At 38.4% G+C, this 20862-nt stretch overlaps 1 protein-coding gene across 1 annotated transcript in view; it reads right to left on the bottom strand.

Annotated features, from left to right (window-relative positions):
* Positions 1–18950, bottom strand: part of LOC133515773 (synaptic vesicle glycoprotein 2B-like) — a 40978-nt gene extending 22028 nt beyond the window's left edge. Inside the window, exons 1-3 of the mRNA XM_061848358.1 lie at positions 18371–18950; positions 11869–11940; positions 594–755 (exon numbers count right to left, since the gene is read on the bottom strand). Coding sequence (XP_061704342.1) covers positions 594–755; positions 11869–11940; positions 18371–18713 — 577 coding nt within the window. The 5' untranslated portion in view covers positions 18714–18950. The remainder of the gene's footprint in view (positions 1–593; positions 756–11868; positions 11941–18370) is intronic.
* Positions 18951–20862: the final 1912 nt, after the last annotated feature.

Genomic DNA, 20862 nt, shown 5'->3' with positions numbered 1-20862 from the left:
TACTTCACTTTGGACAGTCATCGTAGATTCACGAATCGTACAATTACAAGTAGGATAATAGAAGCCGAATTCCAAAGCCCAATTTCAATGAAAAACCGGTCAGTACCTTTTTTTTTAATACTACGTCGGTGGCAAACAAGCACACGGCCCGCCTGATGGTAAGCAGTCTCCGTAGCCTATGTACGCCTGCAACTCCAGGGGAGTTACATGCGCGTTGCTGACCCTAAACTCCCCCCCCTACCCTTCGTTGAGCTCTGGCAACCTTACTCATCGGCAGGAACACAACACTATGAGTAGGGTCTAGTGTTATTTGGCTGCTGTTTTCTGTAAGGTGGAGGTAATTCCCCAGTTGGGCTCTGAATGACAACAACATCCACTGGCTGTGCCCTACCACACAAAGCGAGATGACATTCACAATGCCCATAGCTCTCTTTTGGACGTAGTTTAAGGACGGACCCGGGTCCTAGACCTTAGATGATTTAGGTGGAGTTAACGGACGAGTGAAGCGAGGCCATTGAGTAACACAAGGCTGACACTTCTTGAAAAAGTATACGAGTAGGACAATGAAAAAGAGTGAGGGAGACGAAACTTACCGCACATAAAAGCCATGTTAACCAGTCCCGCCTGGTACGTAGTTAGTTGCAGCTCGCACTTGGCCGCTGGCAGCACGTACGACATGACGCAATTCTGGACGCCTGTCGTGAAGAACGCGCACGCGCACGCGCCGAGCGCTGCGCGGCTGAAGCGACCGTAACCTGAACATTAAAACAAAATTTGTAAATAAAAAAAACTTGATAGGTATTCTTCTTTAGGGTGATACTACTTAAACGGGGCCTAGGATGATGAGACGGGTAAGGAAATAGACATATACCTCAATAATAAAGGTCGGTTTATATCTACAGACATTGAGCGTGCTAGACACGTGCCGTGGCAGACAAAACAAAATTCTTCTATACAGCGTCTGTTAACGTATTCATATAACGATAGATATACACACAGCCGCCGACAAATAACTGCGTAGAAAAAAAGCACGACTCGTGTCTGGCACGCTCAATGTCTGTAGATATAACCCGACCTTAATTAGAAAATCCCTCCAGTACAGCATCAATATATTATCGATAGCAGTGGATGTTACGACAGGAGAAAGAGAATAATAGCTTTATTTCTCGTTTCTTTTGCTCCAGGCTAATTATTCTACATAATAAATAAAATAAAATAAAATAAAAAATAAAAAAAACCTTTTATTCTTTGATATGGTTACATGTATGAAATTAAAACTTATATCTAATTAATATTTTGTTTTAGAATCCCTAGAGTGGGTAAAGTCCTCCTCCAGTGCTATCCATTTGTCCTTGTCCTGTGCTACTGTCATCCAGTCTGTACCGGCTGTTCTTTTTAAGTCTTCGTCCTTTTAAGTGGTCTGCCATGGCCTCTTTTGCCAATATGCCAAACTATTCTACATAACGGGGCATATATTTTTTAAGCTATTAGAGAATGGGACATTACTTTTGACGCGTAGTCTTCAGGGGGCCTAGTCATTGAAAAAAGATGCCAATCATTTGCGCCGTAGCGAACGAAACGCTTGTCTCTCTATAAGTCTAAAAAACCACTCAAAAGTCAGATCATCAGCTGGATCACAGTGAAATCACAGCTCCTGTTATGGCTCCTCTACACGATGGCCCACCGCTGGACCAGCGAGATGGCCATGCGATGGTTATGACTCCTCTTCACGATGGCCCAGCGCTGAACCAGCGAAATGGCCACGCGATGGTTGATAGCACGCACTATGAAATGGACTATGTGTACGCACTATTGCTGGTCCACTACCCTCTCTACTCGCTGGCCCATCTTAGTGGGCCAGTACGATGGCCCATCGTGTAGAGGAGCCATTATACGATCAGCATCAATAGTATCTAGCCAAAAGTATCTGTCATCTTGGAATACTCTTCCAAATACAGATATAATTCTGTAAGTACAGTTCGAGTTGCGTTTTTTTTATTTATATCTTTTTGTTAAGTTATTAGAAAATAGTAGTGTACTTTTATAAGTTACTTTTGATGCCGACTGTACATAACCAAAGTTTATAATTATCTCTATGATTCCAAGAATAAAATGTACCTACTAAACATATCATTAAATAATACCTTTTGTTCCAGAAACAATAATACTTACAAGTAATATTATAGGTGCAGTACTATATAATACAAGTCAACAATACGACATAAAAACCATATAAGTTTTATGATCAATTGATTGACATAAACATAGATTGAGGTCAAGGTTACTTTGTTATATAATTGTAATTTTAAAATTTAATTATACACTTTTATGTCATAAAAATAACTCAAAATTCAGATACACATAGCAGGATCATAGCTTCTGTAGTAAATATCCTAAATTATTTAGAATTATGACTATGATTTCTAGAATATTATGAACTTAGTATTGTATAAAAGAATTACTTTTGTTATTGAAACTATAATACAAGTTATTGTTATAGTGACAATACGGCATAAAAACTATAAACGTTTTATGACCAATTGATTGACATGAACATTAAGGTCATCAATTTGTAACGTAACCTTCGGGTTACCGCAAGGGTTGAGAGGAAACTCCGCAACATAACATATTATACTTAAGACAAAGATAATTTAGTATTAAGGCATACTGTCGAAGTAAATTTTGTAATCAACTAAATTTACTGCCATCTTTCGACACAGGACTAAAACTCTTAGAGTGACATATGTCTATTTGACCCATGTTCTTTCACTGATCTGTGTTTAATATCAAACTGTGTCAACATCTACTCGAGTATATAGGCCAATAGTAAAGCATGGTAATTTACCTCAATACTACATATATTCTAATCTATGATTTACTTACCTTTAGCCTATTCTAGCACAAAGTTTTCTTGATTTTTCGAGGCATGTTTTTTCTTAGACTATTTAGGTATTTTATACGGAGTTACATCTTTGCTTAAGATTAAATACCTAATTGTCATTGGATTATACTGACATAAGAACTTACTTTTTTTTCATCTATTCAAACAAGCAGACGAATGACCTGATGGTATAAAATTACCGTCGCTCGACGTGGACACCCTGCAAACCTTTTAAGATATGACGCTCTTTTCTCGAAGGTTTGCAGATCGGATCGATCAGGAAATACCGCGGGCGATAGTCCATTCCACAGTTCAACTATGCGAGGCAAGAAGTTTTTAGGGAAATGCTCAGTGGAGGACTGTCAACCATCTAAGTGGTGGTAAGTGGCGATGGCGGAAAGAAACGGCAGCGATTACTCCGAACAATTCCTCGGAGCACTCCCCGTTGTACATGCGATAGAAAATGCAGAGCGAGGCCACATCTCTACGCAGCGCCAAAGAGTCAAGCCGATCTGAACTGAGTAAGAATAAATATGTGGCGGAAAAGAGACAAAAAATTCCATAGATACTTAAGATTGAAAGTCTATACATGCAATACCTACATCGTATGAAAGTTTCAATACATTGCTGTATTTAATCAATCGATTGATTTGGTCGTACCTCCATAGTCGGCAATGAAACGAAACTTCGCATATTAACATAATTAATATCTTAGGCGAATTTTATTTCTCGTATAATTTTATGAGTTTTGTTCTAAAATTGCTTGCTGATTGTCACCTACGCGATTAAGGTCGTGTGATTTTTTATCTGGGCTTAGATATTCTTACATATATATATATTATATATTCTTAGATATTCTTATTCTTATTTTTTCATATTCTTATTCTGGAGTTGCAGGTGTACATAGGCTACGGAGACTGCTTACCATCAGGCAGGCCGTATGCTTGTTTGCCACCGACGTAGCAAGTATAAAAAAACATGAGCTGTAATACGAGATTTTGCAGAGAATGGTTGTGTTAATCTTTGGCTATAGTAAACTGTTTTTGTTATAATAATCGTTTCTTTTTTTTCAATTCAGGGTAAAAAAGTTGAACTGTGTAAAACATCCTTACATTAGAGTTACATCCAATAAACCGCTCCCACACGAGTAGAAGTTTTACTTATATTTATACAGGCTGGAAATTTATTCACCTGCAATTATGTACGGGGTAAAAATATAGGTCATACTGAGCAACTTTTACTGTGGCACCAAACCCAAAATCGCAGAAAATTTACCCTCCCATACAAAATATAAACATCAGCCAGCCAAAATGTATGAAAGACTAAATTTTTTCATCGCGAATTCGGGATTGGTCCAATATTACGATCTATTTTTACCTATATTTACCCCGTTCAGTATTGCAGATGACTTAATTTACAGCCCGTATATAACATTTTTTAACAAGAAAAACTAGTACCCGACACAAATATATGTGAAAAAGTTCATGCCAAGTTTCATTTTTAAAATGAGAACATAACTTCGATACAGGTCAGCGGCTAGATTCATATCGCTATTACATCTCTCCGTTTTCCTTTAACAATGAACAGCTCGCCTCTAATTCCTCATAATTGACACAAACTCAGTTCTAGTTATGAAAATATTGATACAAAGGCACGCGCCTTTACTCATCGCGAATTACGTAATTAACAATACATTTAAGTTTCAAAATAACTCTTATCCGACGGTTGAATGAGTTGTTTGGCATAACACTGGCCGTTCGCATAACACGGCTGCCTCATAGCGTAGCTAGAGGAGAGTCATAACATAGCATGCTGAATACGATTCTGACATCTCCTTTTGTTGTTGGATAAATGTTAATTCATTTTGGCGTTTCGTTGGTTGAGAGAATGGACGAAGATCGGAATGAAAATAGCGTACCTGGGTCGCCTAGCAGGAGGACGTCCTATCGGACTCCCCAGTTATCGCTGGAGCGACATGGTGGAGGCAGATCTGCGCGAACTTCGAATCAACAATTGGCGAGAAGTCGCATAAGACCGAGAAAAGTTGCGCTGTCTTGTGTCGGAGGGGTTATTGCCACTAGTTACCACCAAGTTGTTACCAATGGTAACTACTGGAATTTTTTTCCCATCTTTTACCACTGGTAACTACTGGGAAAAGGTGGGAATTTTTTCCAGTAGTTACCACCAAAATTTGGTTAACATTAGAACAATATGGTTCATACCTTCTAACTGGATCAACTCAGGTGATACCGAGCTAGCGAGAGAGATGGCGCTGCCAATGAATACTATTGGAAGTATTAGAACAAATTAAATTATATTCAGAATTTTTTTTTTTCGTTTTAAGTATAAATACTACTATATAAATTATAAACTGAAATAAATGTCATATACTAAGAAAAAGTGACCTAGGCCTCCAGTGCCCCAGGCTGGAATCGAACCAGCGTCCTCTGCTATCGCGGCAGGTGCCTGAGCCACGCGGCCACCGGGGGCTTTACAGTCACTGGAAAAGATGTGCCGCACCTCCGATCTCCGACGGCGCAAGGACCTCTTCTTCTTCGTCTTAATAACCTGTCGCTGCAACAATCATATGTCAAGATGCTGTGGCCAATGATGATAATGAAGAATGCTAACCAAATTTTGGTGGAAACTACTGGGAAAAAAATCCCATCTTTTACCAGTGGTAAGTACTTCGTTTGGTGGTAACGACTGGGATTTTTTTTACCCAGTAGTTACCAGTAGTAAAAAGTGGGAAAAAAATTCCCAGTAGTTACCACTGTTAACAACTTGGTGGTAACTAGTACGAATAACCCTGTCGGAGGCCAAGTCTCATTTTGGGTAGCTGAGCCAACGGAGTGCATTTTGGCGTTGAGACCCTAGGTTAGGCCCTCCCTTATTATACGATTTTCACAAATTAATAATGCATAACGCCTAAATCAGTTTACATATTTTGGGATCAAAATACTCTTAAAATAAATTTTGGCCCTTTCCGTAACAGGAACCTGTGCCGGCTTGCAACTTAAATTCCCATACAAATTACTATGGAGAAATTTGTTCAGACAGTAATTAGATATTTTTTTGGTTTTCTGTTCGCGTCGAGATTTTTTATGAAATAATGATTATACGGCATGTATTGAAAAATGAAAAGGAAAAAAAAATGGTCATTTTCATACATTGTATGAGAGAATCGCATGAAAGTCGTGCCGAGTTGCAGTTACAGGAATGACCTGAAATTTATTTTCAGAGCGTTTTGGGATAAAATAAACTGAATATTGCGTTATTAATTTCTCAAAATCGTTAAATAAGGGACACCCTACTCTAGGTCCATGGGGTCCCAGCGCGCACAAGTTTTTTGGAGAAATCGCGAAGCGTCTGGTTGACGTAACTGGTGACCGAAGAGCTGGTGGCTTCCTCGCACAACGTATCATCATAGCGATACAACGAGGAAATGCCGCAAGCATCCTTGGTACTACCTCAAGGATCTATTGTAGATTTAACCTAGTTATTTACTTAGTTTAGTATTTGTACAGTTACTGTAATATCTATTATGTAAATAAAGCAGTGTAACTAGAAAAATTAAGGTGAGTCAATGAAATTCACGGCATTATGATAGAATCAGAGGTCCTACCGCGAACCACGTTCGACGTGTTGTATCTCTGTCGCACTTGTGAATTCGTACGAAAGTGTGACAGGGAGGCAACACGTCGAACGTGGTTCGCGGTAGGCCCTCAGGCCTAAGTACGCTCTTTTCTTGAAGGTCGGATCGGTCCGGAAATACCGCAAGCGAAGCAGTTTAGCTATTACTTAGTGTAGTTAAAAAAGTAAAGTTGGTTTAGTTTAATTATTACCTACTTGTCTCTATTTAATTTTCTGTAAATGGTTTACGGCAAATCTACTTTAGTTACTCTACATATTTATTTCTTAATAGCTTTACAGTTTTTTGTTTTCTTACTCGTATAGAGTTAGACCAAGTTAAGTCTGCAACGATTTTGATAGCACACGCAGTGCAAGTGTTATGAGGAAAGAGAATTGCCTCGTAGCTCTGCAGAGTGCGGGCCAGCTCCAACCCTGTCCTGAGGGCCTACCGCGAATCACGTTCGACGTGTTGCCTCTCTGTCGCACTTGTAAATTCGTACGTAAGCGTGACAGGGAGGCAACACGTCGAACGTGGTTCGCGGCCCTCTGGCTACAGTAGCGGGCCGATACGATTCACCTATTGTGCGACATTTTGAGTTTATCATGGCCGCTACCATGTAATTGTTTTTTTTGCTGTACTGTTTTGTTTTTGTTCTATTAACAACTAATCTCAAATGTTACTAACTATTATGGACCATAGTCTATTGAAATAAATAAATTGAAATTGAATTGTTATTTATATGTCATCATTTCATAGAAGTTTGACTTATACAATAATACTTGATCTGCGTGTGCTATTAAAATTTCTGCAGACTTGTCTTGGTCTGACGCTACCGCACCAATTGACTTTAAATTATCGGCAAATTATAGCGACATACCGCTAGCACATCGGAGCGACGAGCCAATCGCGTCCAGTGTGCCAGACGCTTGGCACACTGGCTTGACGCTCCGATGTGCTAGCGGGATCTCACTATAATACGCGTATAGCCTTGTCTCGCTCAAACATCGGAGCGACGTGCGAATCGGATCCAGTGTGCCATCCGCTGTACTAGCACTGTTAGTGCTTGAAAAAAAAGACTTACGTCCTTATTCATAGAACTTTACAAACCTCAATTATTTATACAATACAAATACACAAGTCAAAATGACAGATAAGGACAAGCGATTAATAGGTAGTCCTCAATGATTCATTGAGGCTGTGAATAATAAAATCTAAGTGTAAAAAAAACCTTAGTTAAGAGAATAGGCCACGGCCGCCCCAAAACCGCCTTTTCATACAAACTAAACCCTCATTTTCCTTTCAGAACATTAATAATAATAATTTTCCTCTCAGAATATTAAAATTATCAAAAATAATTTGACCCGGTTTGTTGTATAGTAACCACTGTTATGCCCCTCATCATCCTCGCGCTCTATCCCGGCTTTTTGCCACGACTCATTAGAACCTGGGGTCCGCTTGGCAACTAATTCCAAGAATTGGCGTCGAAACTAGATTTTTCGATAGCGACTGCCATCTAATCTGTGTGAGACAATATGAATAGAAGGGGTCCTGGTCCTGACCGTGTCTCCACATTAAAACAATAGAGGTAATTAACTATGTGTCGAATCGCGTTGTGGCGTTAGGGGTCGTCCTAATACAACGCGACTACGCGATTATCGCAAGTTCGCGCGCATTTTACTCGCGCGAACGCGAAACATATTGAACTCGAAGAGGTGTCCTAATTGGTGGCGCGATTGTCAATTAGGACACATTCGAGTTCAATATGTTTGATCGCGCGTTCGCGCGAATTTGGGATAATCGCGTAGTCGTGTTGTATTACGACGACGCCTTAGAACTGCGCGATTGGCTTGAATTCACCGCTGTACTGGCTCCAGTATTATTGCCCGTAGGGCTCATCCCCAGATATATTTCTATGAATGAGAGTTCAATCCACCCGCAGTAGTACTAATTACTTCAATGTAATTTAAACCAATTTCAAAAGGAATTAAGGTTGCGTTTTTTTTCGTTCGGTTACAAATCAAAAGAAATTCAACCATATTTCCTTTTTGTTGTATCGCGGGCATTAACGTGACGTTTGGATGTCAACTTCAACTGCATTACTGTTGCGACATAGATGTCGCCGCCGCTGTTAATTTCGAAAATTTTAACTTTACAAAAAAAAATTGTTGAAGACCCCTATTCGTTTTGAAAAACCTATCCAACGATACCCCACACTATAGGGTTGAACGAAACTACATCCCCACTTTACGAGCAGTAGCCTAAACAATTTTTTACTTTTTTTGTACGACTTTGTCGGATTGTCAATTTTATATATCCATGCGAAAATGCAGATTTCTAGCACTAATGATCACGGAGCAAAGCCTCGGACAGACATAAGACAGACATGGCGAAACTATAAGGATTCCTAGTTAACTACGGGCATACAGATAATTTTATTACCATTTAAATCTCAAAATTTCGTGACATTTGGTTAAGTTTTGGACGAGGAAACAGTCGAGTACGAAACATCATTTTATGAGATTTATCGCCTAACCTAACGTTGTCCTTATCGCACTAGTTTTAGGAGCCGCTTCCATTAGCGTGACGGATATATTCACGTAATAGTTATTTACGATACAAGTGTGAAAAATAGCGAATTACCTATTCGCACATGTATCGTACAACGTTTTACAGTACATATGACCCTTTAAATTTTCGACATAGTTACATAATGTGCTAATTTACGCACTTGTGCGGAGAATTAGCACCATATCTACTGTCAAATATTTAAATCCTCTTAACGCACTAATATTTTCATCTCAAACTGTCTCAGCATCTTGCTATCGTATTAAACAACAACATTGAAACGTGTACGTGTTTATCAACATCGTAGATTGCTGCGGCGTATGTCGGCACGTTCCTGATGGTTGCCTAGAAGAAATGCTGACAAATATAATGTCCAATTCGGTGCCGTTGCTATATGATTATTGGGAAACATTGAATTGACAATTGAATGAACGAGGATGATAATATGTCAGGTTTGTACATACAAACGTAATATCCATATTTCTCTTGGATATTTAACATTATAGAATTAGTAGATTGTTAACTAAGGTATGAAAGGCACTCATTTGACTCGAGGTAAGCCAATAATCCGAGGCAGAAATGATACCTTTCACCCGAGTTAAACATACTACTTTTTATTTCAAATACGAGGAAAGTAAAATTTAAATAAAACATGAAGTATAAACTTTTATAGTATTTCTTAAGGATACTTTTAATTAACAAATTAGGTAAAATTATCGCTATTTATTGAATGGAGAGTTTAATATCAGAATTGAAAATGTAAAATATCCATTTGAAACCTAAATTTTAATTGCTTATCGTAAAAAAGAAATTAAATAAACGTTCTTGTGAAGTAAAATACTCTAGAGCAGAAACGTGTCACGTTCTGCACACTTCATAGAACAACAATGTCTCCCTTTATTTTTCACTGCTGACTATATATTATTATTATTTTATTATTATAGGACATTATCACACAAATTGACTAAGCCCCACAGTAAGTTCAATATTAAAAACGGTATTTATAAATATTTATATATTATATATATCGTTGTCTAAGTACCCTCAACACACGCCTTATTGAGCTTACTGTGGGACTTAGTCAATTTGTGTAGTAATGTCCTACATATAATATTTATATATTTTATTTATAATTACTTAAATACATAGAAAACACCCATAACTCAGGAACAAATATCCACGCTCATCACACGAATAAATGCCCTTACCAGGATTTGAACCCGGGACCACTGTTGTACACGTGCGAATAGGTAGTTCGCAATTCGTGTCGATTTAAAACACGACCGAAGGGAGTTTTTAGAGAATTTCTTTTTTTTTTTTATATACCACGAAGGTGTCAAACAAGCATTCGGCCCGCCTGATGGTAAGCAGTCACCGCAGCCTATGGGTGCAACTCCAGAGGTGTTACATACCTAATTCGATTTACCGATTTCGTTGAAAACAAAATTGCAAAAAAGCCAAAGTGACCAAGTGGTCAAAAAACCTAGAAATTGGTGTGACATAATTAATGGATGACCTCTAAGCTTAGAATCGGGTCCAATGACCTCGCCACTAATAGTAATAACACATTACATCCCCATTTGAAGCGCAAGTAACTTGAGATACAACTCATTATATAAAGTGCTTGAAGAAAATTAATTTCTGTAGTAATAATAGCATGTCTTGTTTTTATAAACAGCTTTTTCTGTAAGGGGCGTAGTGAGAACAAGTTTTACGGGGAACATGGAAGGCCTTCCATGCCTAGTCGTTAGTGACTCTGCCTATGAAGCAGGTCCCAGGATCGAATTTATTTGTGTATGTTTTTTTTTTTATGTAATAGGCTGCAAACGAGCAGACGAGCCGCCTGATGGGAAGCAGTCATCGCCGCCCATGGACATAAGCAACATCGGAGGAGCCACTTATGCGTTGCCAACCTTTGAGGACCCTAAAAACCTGCTTCTTGAAGAACCCCATGTCATAGCGCAAGGGAAACACCTCAGAAGGTAGCTCATTCCACAACTTGCACGTTCTGGGAAAAAACGAGCGAGATGCCCGCTTGTTCTTGGTTTGCCACGTGTCGAGAAAGTGAGGATGAACTTTGTTTCTTTGGCGGGAGGTGCGGTGATAAAAACGTGTTACCACGGATATTTTTTCTTGACTTATGGATGTTTTCTATTGTAACTAATTATTAATCAATTATATCTGTCGTCTAGTACTCGCAATCCGAGCCTTTATTGAGCTTACTGTGGGACTAAGTCAAGTTGTGTAAGATTGACTTATTTTTTAGGGTTCCGTGCCTGAAAAGGAAAAAACGGAACCCTCATAGATAGGGTTGCCATAATTGGTGGAGGTATCCAGTTAAATGATGTGGAAAGTCTATTTATATTACAAAAAAAATGTGTTCGAATCCTGGCTAGCAAAAATATTATGGAAAGTTTTATGACGCACTTCATCGACCTAAAAATACTTATTTAACATCAATTTACATTTTGGAAACGTGTAAGTCTGTAAAAAAATACCCTCAATTTTATACGAAACATTCAGATATACCCCGACGTTACACCAGCAGGTTTCAAAATAAGCTGGTGCAGGTTATCCCCTCAAAACTAAAACTACATTCAAAAAGTTCTAACTCTATGGCAATAAAAATATTCAACAAAATGAATAACGAAATAAATAACTAAAAGATCATCTCATGAAAAAAGCTTATTATACAATACACGTCCATAACTTATTGTATCGTAATGTACTATTATTTCATTTTGCAACATGGGTTCACCAATGGCCAAGTGTGTCTGTGGTAACTTACCAGCAGAATCCAGCGCAGTCTCATAGTCAGCCACTTCTTGTTGTCCATCCTGCTCGCTCACTCTGTGCGTCGCTTGGAAAGAAAGAGAAATAAGACATTAATTTAGTTATAAGCTAACAAATCGATAGAGTATTTTTATGCCAAATATTTACAGTTGTCTACACTCAAAGGGCTTACCGCGATCACTGAAGTTGGCGAATTGCGGGCATCTTTCTCTTTTACTCCAACCAAGGAGTAGTTAGACTGATAGAGAAAGATACCTGCATTTTGCGAACTTCTGTGTTCGCGGCAGGTGGCATTTGGCGTGGTTTCTTTTTTAAAATATTTTGTGCAATTTTCTAAAATGTGAAAAAATGGCCTAACTTTTGTAATGAATCATTTCTTTCTCAAAAATTACATATTTGATACGAGCTTTATTAGACTGTACTTTTATTTCAACAGGAAACTAATACTCATTAAGACAATTGTAACAAACCCAACCAATATTAGTTTGCGTTGTTTTAACAGGGTTCCTAGGCCTCGTCTGGTGTCCACCATGAGATCAGCTCGATGGTTCCATAATAATTGTATTGTCACCCAACTTTAATAATAGTATGTACGTGATGTGATGTATCATTCGGCTAAATCGAATAATGGGAAGTGGTTCTAATTTAGCTTGCAAGATATGACCCGAACAAATATATTACTAGTGGGTCTGTGAGCTGTAGACCTCGCGTTTAGGGTTACCAGACGCGAGGCGTTAGGAATGTTGGCCGTTTTTCAGGAATGCGGACATGTTAGTAATAACACATATTGAATGAATCAATACATCCCTATCGCTAGGGACACCCCCCCCCCCCCCCCCCCTAAATTATAAAATATTTGGTAACCCTACTCGCGTGTTAAGCTTGGAAAATGTAAAAGTGAAATGAGTCGTTAGTGCCATAGACGCTTTTGGCGCATAAGTCATTTATGCCAATTCCCGTATTTTGAAAAAATTCTAAAAATGGATCGAAAAAAACTATTTCATCATAGAATCTGGTCACAAAATTTCACGAGAATCGGTTAAAAAATTGCGACTTGTAGAGAATATCCGGATATACGAAAGCAAAGTGTCCGAGTTCAAACGTAGACCTTCGCTAACGCTTTGATCAACAAACAAACATTGCAAGTAAATTATAATAAGCTTGTAAAAAGTGCGCCAGAAAGAGTAATTTGACTTTTGCGGTTTATTTATAATTATATTGCGGTGGGATTGCGGCGTAGGCAATTGAGATTACTGCCTTATGGAGTTACATCTAATACATTTTATAAGTTATTGTTAAGTTTATTTTCTTAGTTTAAATCCTTCTCATAAATATTTTCACAGCTTTCTTTTAATTCCCAGAATTTGCCATTTTGTTTGATGTATATGATATGTTTTCCAAAACGTTTATTTTTAATTTTCTCGTTTTTCCCCCAAAAGCGGTCCCTATGTATAAATTCATTTATGTAAGTTACTTGTCCATCTTTGGGTCACAGATTTACATATGCGTACCAAATTTCAACTAAATTTGTCCAGTAGTTTCGGAGCAAATAGGCTGTGACAGACGGACAGACAGACAGACGCACGAGTGATCCTTATAAGGGTTCCTTTTTTTCCTTTTGAGGTACGGAACCCTAAAAATGTCTTAATTGAGATTTTTTCTTAAACCGTCGTTAGTGTCACTATTTCATTCTGAATATCACTAACGAAATATATTCGAACGATATAAAGCTTGATAATAGATTTCTGTGATCCCCGTGTAGCTCTTTAGAGCATCCGCTAGATGGCGCGGTTACACGGATCGGGTGGCTTAACGAAAAATAGTATATTGAAATTATATCCCGAGAATTATGTTTATCTGGTATAATCCAAACCCATGTTATAAGGGTTCAAAAAACGACGAAGCGCTTTGAGAAAAGGTAGGTGCCCTTGCGCTTCGGACGGCGCAGACGCGTGCGACGGGTTTTACCTACAAGGGTGCCTTCTAAGTGGCTTAACGAAAAATAGTATATTGACTTTATATCCCGAGAATTTTGTTTATCTGGTATAATCCAAACCCATGTTATAAGGGTTCAAAAAACGACGAAGCGCTTTGAGAAAAGGTAGGTGCCTTTGCGCTTCGGACGGCACGGACGCGTGCGACGGGTGTAACCTACAAGGGTGCCTTCTAAGTGGCTTAACGAAAAATAGTATATTGACATTATATCACGAGAATTCTGTTTATCTGGTAAGTCTCCAAGTTATGAGGGTTCAAAAACGACGAAGCGCTTTGAGAAAAGGTAGGTGCCCTTGCGCTTCGCTTTGCTCGTCTTGGCGGGGGCACTACTGTGCCGTCCCACACGCGCGGACGCGTGTTACGGATTTTACCTGCAATGACACCCGCGTGCGTGCACCCGCGCTAGCTAGCGGACGCCCTTTAAAGTACATTGCGGCTGCTCTAGTTTCCCAAAAATTTCATTTACGTAGAATGTTCGTTGCCCTTAGAAATTAGAAAATCTGAAGTTTTATAAATTTTAACCCGTTACCGCATATGCAACCATATATGGCAGGTACAATATTCAACTCATTGACAGCTATTAAAGTTCAAATTTAAACATATTATTTTTATGACATACGTTAACGGATTAAGACGGTTCTTTCTTACATTAGATTTTCGTTACATTACGTTATATGGACCATCGACTGAATTTATCATACTGTGTAGTTATAGTAATGTATGGAACACTTATCGCATGCAAATTTTTGAACCGAGGGAAGAAGAGCTTTGCGATCCTAGCAAAATAACGGTACTTTTTCCATGAAATTCCGTTTCGGGATAAATCGTTTTCCATTAACTAAATCTTAACTAATCACTTTGATTTTGATGTCGATCGCTTCAGCACAGTATATTCAAGGTTTATAGGTATAGCTTTAAAAAAAAAATGCTTTGTAAATAAATAAATAAATTAAAACCTATAAACGTATTAGCTTTTTATTGTGTAAATAACACACAAAAAAATCATGGAGAATTGAAAATATTTAGAAGTGGAAAAAGGCCTTGTATGAATGTGATGAAGAGGCCCAAACCGTGGAACACTTTGTCCAGCGCTGTCCTCTGCGTTCATACTCTGGACCACCGTAAGACCTGCTACATCTCACAACCCATGCAGCTGCATGGATGAACACACTGAATGTTGACATCTGACTTTACAATTATGTTGTCATTTTTAATTATATTTTAATTGATTGCCTATATTGTATCTACTTGTGCCATACGAATAAATAAAAATAAGTGGAAAACTCTTTCCTCTTCTTATATTTACGATTACGTGGTATTCCCTCTTAAGTGGGTTTGAATTTTTTTACAAGCTTTAATTTGCAATTTAACTTGCAATTTTGTTTGGGCCATATCTTGCAAGCTAAACTAGACCCAATTCCCATTGTTCGCTTGAGCTGAAATTCACATACATATGTGTGTTAGGTGGTTGACAATACAATATAATGGTACCATGGAGCTGATCTGATGATGGACACAGGAGTTGGCCATAGGAACTCTATGATAAAACAATGTTGGAGATGTTTCGATGAAAAAAAAAAATTATTTCCATTTTACGTTGCAGCCACAGGATAATTCCTTTTACAGTAAAGGTTTAAAATCTTAATGTTAAAGCCTAAGATTAACGATGGTCTCCACACTACGCAAAGCCTATATCGTGGTTACCAGTTTAAAGATATTTAAATGTAACAATTTTAACACTAAACATTTTTTTTTACCTGCATTTTTCTTTTTTTTGTATGAGTACCTATTAGTTGCCTGTTGAAAGAAAAGTACAGTCAGCAATAAAAGCTTGTATCAAGAATGTTAGGACAAAAAACTAATTCCTTTAACGACTATTCCTTTAATGATGGTATATTAGTTTCAGAGGGCCTACCGCGAAAACCGAAATTCGAAAATTGCAGGAATCTTTCTCTATTACTCTAACGAAGTAATTAGAGTGTCAGAGAAAGATGCGAACTTTGACTTTCGCGGTTATGGCCCAGATTCTGGAAACAGAGCCGCAAGTTAGACAGAAATTTTGGACCCGGGTGCGTCCTTAATCTACGTCCACAAGAGAGGTATGGGCATAGTGAATGTCATCTTGCTTTGTGTGGTAGGGCACAGCACAGCGGATGTCATTCCAGATCTAGAGCAGAGCCCAACTGGGGAAGTACCTCCACCTTACAGAAAACCGCAGCCAAATAACACTAGACCCTATTCATAGTGTTGTGTTCCTGCCGGTGAGTAAGGTTTGCCAGAGCTCAACGAGGGGGGGGGGGGGGGGGTGTTAGGGTCGGCAACGCGCATGTAACTCCTCTTAAGTTGCAGGCGTACATAAGCTACGGAGACTGCTTACCATCAGGCGGGCCGTATGCTTGTTTGCCACCGACGTAGTATATTAAAAAAAACTATCTTCCTACGTCCCACCGTACATTTTTTCTTATTTTTAATTTGAACCTTGCCACATAGTAAATTGGGATAAATTTCGTTTGTTTGAGAAAGCAATGAAATAGAAGAAATGCAACTTTATGTGGTTTATGACAGGTCTTTATTACGTTGAAACAGAGTACGTGCACATTGTAATTAGGGTTGCCAACCGTCCCGCAATACGGGGGACGTCCCGTTTCTGGAGCCCTAAAGTATGCGTCCCGCAAAAGGTCCGTGCGGGACGCCGATTGTCCCGTTTTCTGTCTAGACTAGATTATAAGCAATGAAACGGAGGTTGCATCAGCGCGTGACTTTAATTTGAAGTCTTCAGGGATTGAACCGATCTATATTAACCAATTTTCTTTAATGTTTATGTCATAAAATGTATAGTATATGCTAGTGTGCTATCAATGTTTAGAAAGTTACCTTGGTTGAATTTTTCATGCCTTTCAAGACGTTGAAGGCAAATAGGTATACCGTTTCCCAGTTAGGCCGGGTGAAGGAGTCCCGCATTGTATACCCAAGTCCCGCAAATTGATCGCAAATGTACCGCAAAACTGCATTTAGGTTGGCAACCCTAACTGTAATGCACGTAGGGTATAAAAAAGCAACACAACCCCACCGAGATTAGGCTAGCATTATTGTTGATGATTTTAGAAAGAAAAGCTGACGAATGATTTTTCTTCAATAAGTGCATTTGTTTTTGCCTTTATGATAAATAAGTAGGTATATTTTACACGTTCTTTTATTGAAAAAGGCAGGCACCCCAATGCTTCTTATTACGCTAAAAATGATTTTCGTAATTTTTTTTTATACTACGTCGGTGGCAAACAAGTATACGGCCCGCCTGATGGTAAGCAGTCTCCGTAGCCTATGTACGCCTGCAACTCCAGAGGAGTTACATGCGCGTTGCCGACCGTAACCCCGCCGTCGTTGAGCTCTGGCAACCTTACTCACCGACAGGAACATAACACTATGAGTAGGGTCTAGTGTTATTTGGCTGCTGTTTTCTGTAAGGTGGAGGTACTTCCCCAGTTGAGCTCTGCTCTAGATCTGAAATGACATCCACTGGCTGTGCCCTACCACACAAGGCGAGATGAAATTCACAATGCCCATACCTCTCTTTTGGACGTAGTTTTGGACGGAGTCTTTAAAAAGTATATATTTTTTAAATATATTTATACTTTTCTGTTCTTTGAACTGGCAATTTAAATGAGTTGTTTTTTTGCGGCTATCACCTAATTATGATTCTATTTTAGTAAACATTATTTAACTTTAAAGAGTTATCGATGTACGCTGAAACTACAGTACTGTATCTTGCGAAAAAAATAGCGATTTAACTATAAAACTATTGTTATATTAACGGTATGCAAAAACCAAAAATAAAAATTTTTAACACAATTTTTTTTAAGTTTAAACTTTTTAGACTGCTACGGCGTGTGGTGACTATATAAAATACCGATTAATTATTGGTTATACATATAGGTATTACGTCTATTCGATAATTGAAGCTTTAATTCAATTAATTTTATCGGCGCTAAACTACTGTCACGAGTGTTGGGTATAAATTGATCAATTTCGATTTAGAGTCTGTGCGGAAAGAGAAGAGTCGTGAAATGTACATTCCACGACTCTTCTCTTTCCGAACAGACTCTAGTAACTATAAAAGTATCAATTTTTTGCCATATGTGTCATCTAATTCCAGTGCACTATGCAATACTTACTATCATAATAATTTCTGCTACGTCTATATATTTTTTTATTTATAAGCATTTGCAAATAAGTAGGTAAGTATTAATCATAGTTTTAAATTATAGGTATTTTAGTTAAAATTCGATAAAACTGATTTATTACAGTAAAAATACAAAAAAAAAAGTTTAATGGGTTTACCTCAAATATAAACTATAATCTAATGTGTTTTTCTTTTCTTTTAATCCCTCATATTTATTGCAAATAAAAACTGGCTTAAAGGCCTCGCATCCAGGTCGTAATAAAAAAAAAAAATAGTCGCAAAAATAATCCCTAACTCAAATAAATAAATAAAAAACACTCACGACTCCCAATCGGCGCTGTTTTGCACACCATAATTCCAATTTCAAAATCACAACACTTTACCGACACACCATCGAATTCGAAATTCAAAAATCCAGTATGGCCGCGTCGTGCAGCGGCGCCCGCGACCGTGGCAATGGCAGACGGAAGAAAGGTTAGAACTGGCTGGTGTTCGTGGTGTGCGTGAGTCGAGTTGGCGAGTGGACCAGTGTAATGTGGGTCAGAGATGTGAGCTGTGTTTATATGAGTTGAAGACTGGAGATACCTGGTTCTTCTCAAGTTCGACTCGTTCTTGAGCCCAAGCGAGCTAGAGGTGTGCAGGTAATGTGTACTAAGGTTTAGCATAGTTAATTAATTAGGTACTCTAATAATAATGAGATTTTGAGTTCAATCATTTGATTTACTATCGTTTTTATGCGTTTGGTATTTTCTGCTATGGTGCCATTTCATTTGACATAATTTTTTGATTTAGGTAAATATTGTATTTAATTCATGTGTAAACTAGGTATTATATTTTAAATAATATTTCGTTTGTACCTATTGTACTTAAATAAAGTACTTACATCTAATTTATTTTCTGTTTTTAATATTTTATAATTATTTTGTAAATTAATTGTTCTTACGATATTTTTTTGGCTTTACATTATTTTATTAGCATGAGCGACTATCGGAATATTTTTCAAGTTGTTATTATATATAGAAAAAAAAAAACAAAATGGATAAAATTAAAGCGAAAAATTATACCATAAGTGATAAGGACACTTTTTAAATGTTAGTTCCATATTCCACTTGTAGTCGATCATGTATTATGGGGAAGTGTTATTTCATATAATAGTTTACGAAGGTTCCATATATGTTAATATTTACAAGATTTAAGTAAATCGTAAAGTATATTTAAGACTATAATTATTGGCGCCTACGCGGTAAAGCCACAATACAATTATCAAGTACAATGACTACAATGATTACCAACAAAAACATGAGAAGTTTAGTTTAGCGGGTTCGTCTTTGAGTACGCGCTGTAGCTACTTACGAGCTTAGAAATAAAACTAAAATTGGAAAATGTCACTATCGCATATCTCTTTGAGTCGTCAGCCAGTGACTGACCCAATGAATTTTTCGACTTTTCATTTATTTCTAAGTGTAAGGCCTGAGTGGACGCTCAAAGCGGAGCATTCGGCGGGGCGTGCAGCGTGGCGTCGGGCTCTCAAGTGATTTGAGCAGCGTGCACTAAGGCCGCTCCTATGCGTTTGCATTTGTTTCACATGCACGCTGCACGGCCCGCTCCGCTGCACGCCCAACTCGAGTGTCCACTCAGGCCTTACAAGCTTTATGGCATCGTTTGCAGACGTTCCTGCTTAATACAAAAAATAATAATTAAAAAACATACGAGTACAAGTAATTTCTTAGTAACTTGAATTTTATGCTCAAGTGGTAGTCTGCAGGTTGGTAAAGTCAGCAAAACTATTAGCTTAGCACACTGCATATCAAAATGAGGTGCTAAGCTAATAGTTTTGCTCACTGTACATAGTAGAACCAGTGGGGGATACCCTAAGGGTAGTTTTTAGATGAACTGATTGAACTGGACTGGAGGGCACAGTCAGAGAAGTGATAAAAGGCCCCAAATAATATCATCATCAGAGGCATTACAGCCGAGGGTGGGCCTTAGCCTGGTCAAGCAAATATCTCCAGTCTGATCTATTCGTGGCTTTCCTTCTCTAACTTGTCACTCCTAAGGTCCTGATATCTTGGTATACGCCATTCAACCATCTGAGCTTGGGCCTGCCTAGACCTCTGCGGCTCTCCGGTCGGCCATGTAGAAGGCGTTTGGGTACTTTGACCTCGACCATCCGTAACACGTGCCCTGCTCCCTAAATGCCTCAAACAACAGTTGCGAACCTTTGGATGAGGGCAGCTCAAGACCGATTAGAAGATTCTTAGTGAGATCTTTTGGATGATATGGTGATCTACTTCATATATTAATCAACGTTTTGTTTTACCACCCGATTAGGTAAGGAAGTCAAAATACTGTTTTATTTCACCGTTATAAGAGGGCCTACCGCGAACCACGTTCGACGTGTCACCTCCCTGTCACACTTACGTACGAATTTACAAGTGCGACAGAGAGGCAACACGTCGAACGTGCTTCGCGGTAGGCCCTCAGGCCACAGGAAAGCTAAGCACAGAAGCGACATGTAATATAACTGCTAGTCGCACTTTCACTTCTAAGTGGTCATTAAATATTGCAAATTACACGTCAGTGATCACTGATCATACCTCTCCGGGGTCCAGTTTTACGCAATGATCGTACGATCGCATGTTTCAATGTATGGATACATTTTCCCTTTAAGTTATTGCGTATTAATTTAAATGAATTGTCATAACTCTGACAGCTTTTAAAAAAATAGTACGCTTAATATTTTTAACGCGAGCGAATGTTTTTTTTAAAGAACAAATCTTCATTCAAAGTCGGTAGATAATGTGGCCTCTAACA

The sequence above is a fragment of the Cydia pomonella genome, chromosome 3, assembly GCF_033807575.1.
Source record: "Cydia pomonella isolate Wapato2018A chromosome 3, ilCydPomo1, whole genome shotgun sequence".
In the NCBI taxonomy this organism is placed as follows: Eukaryota; Metazoa; Arthropoda; class Insecta; order Lepidoptera; family Tortricidae; genus Cydia; species Cydia pomonella.
Note: the sequence above shows the minus strand (reverse complement) of the source record. Positions and strands in the feature narration are given on the sequence as shown.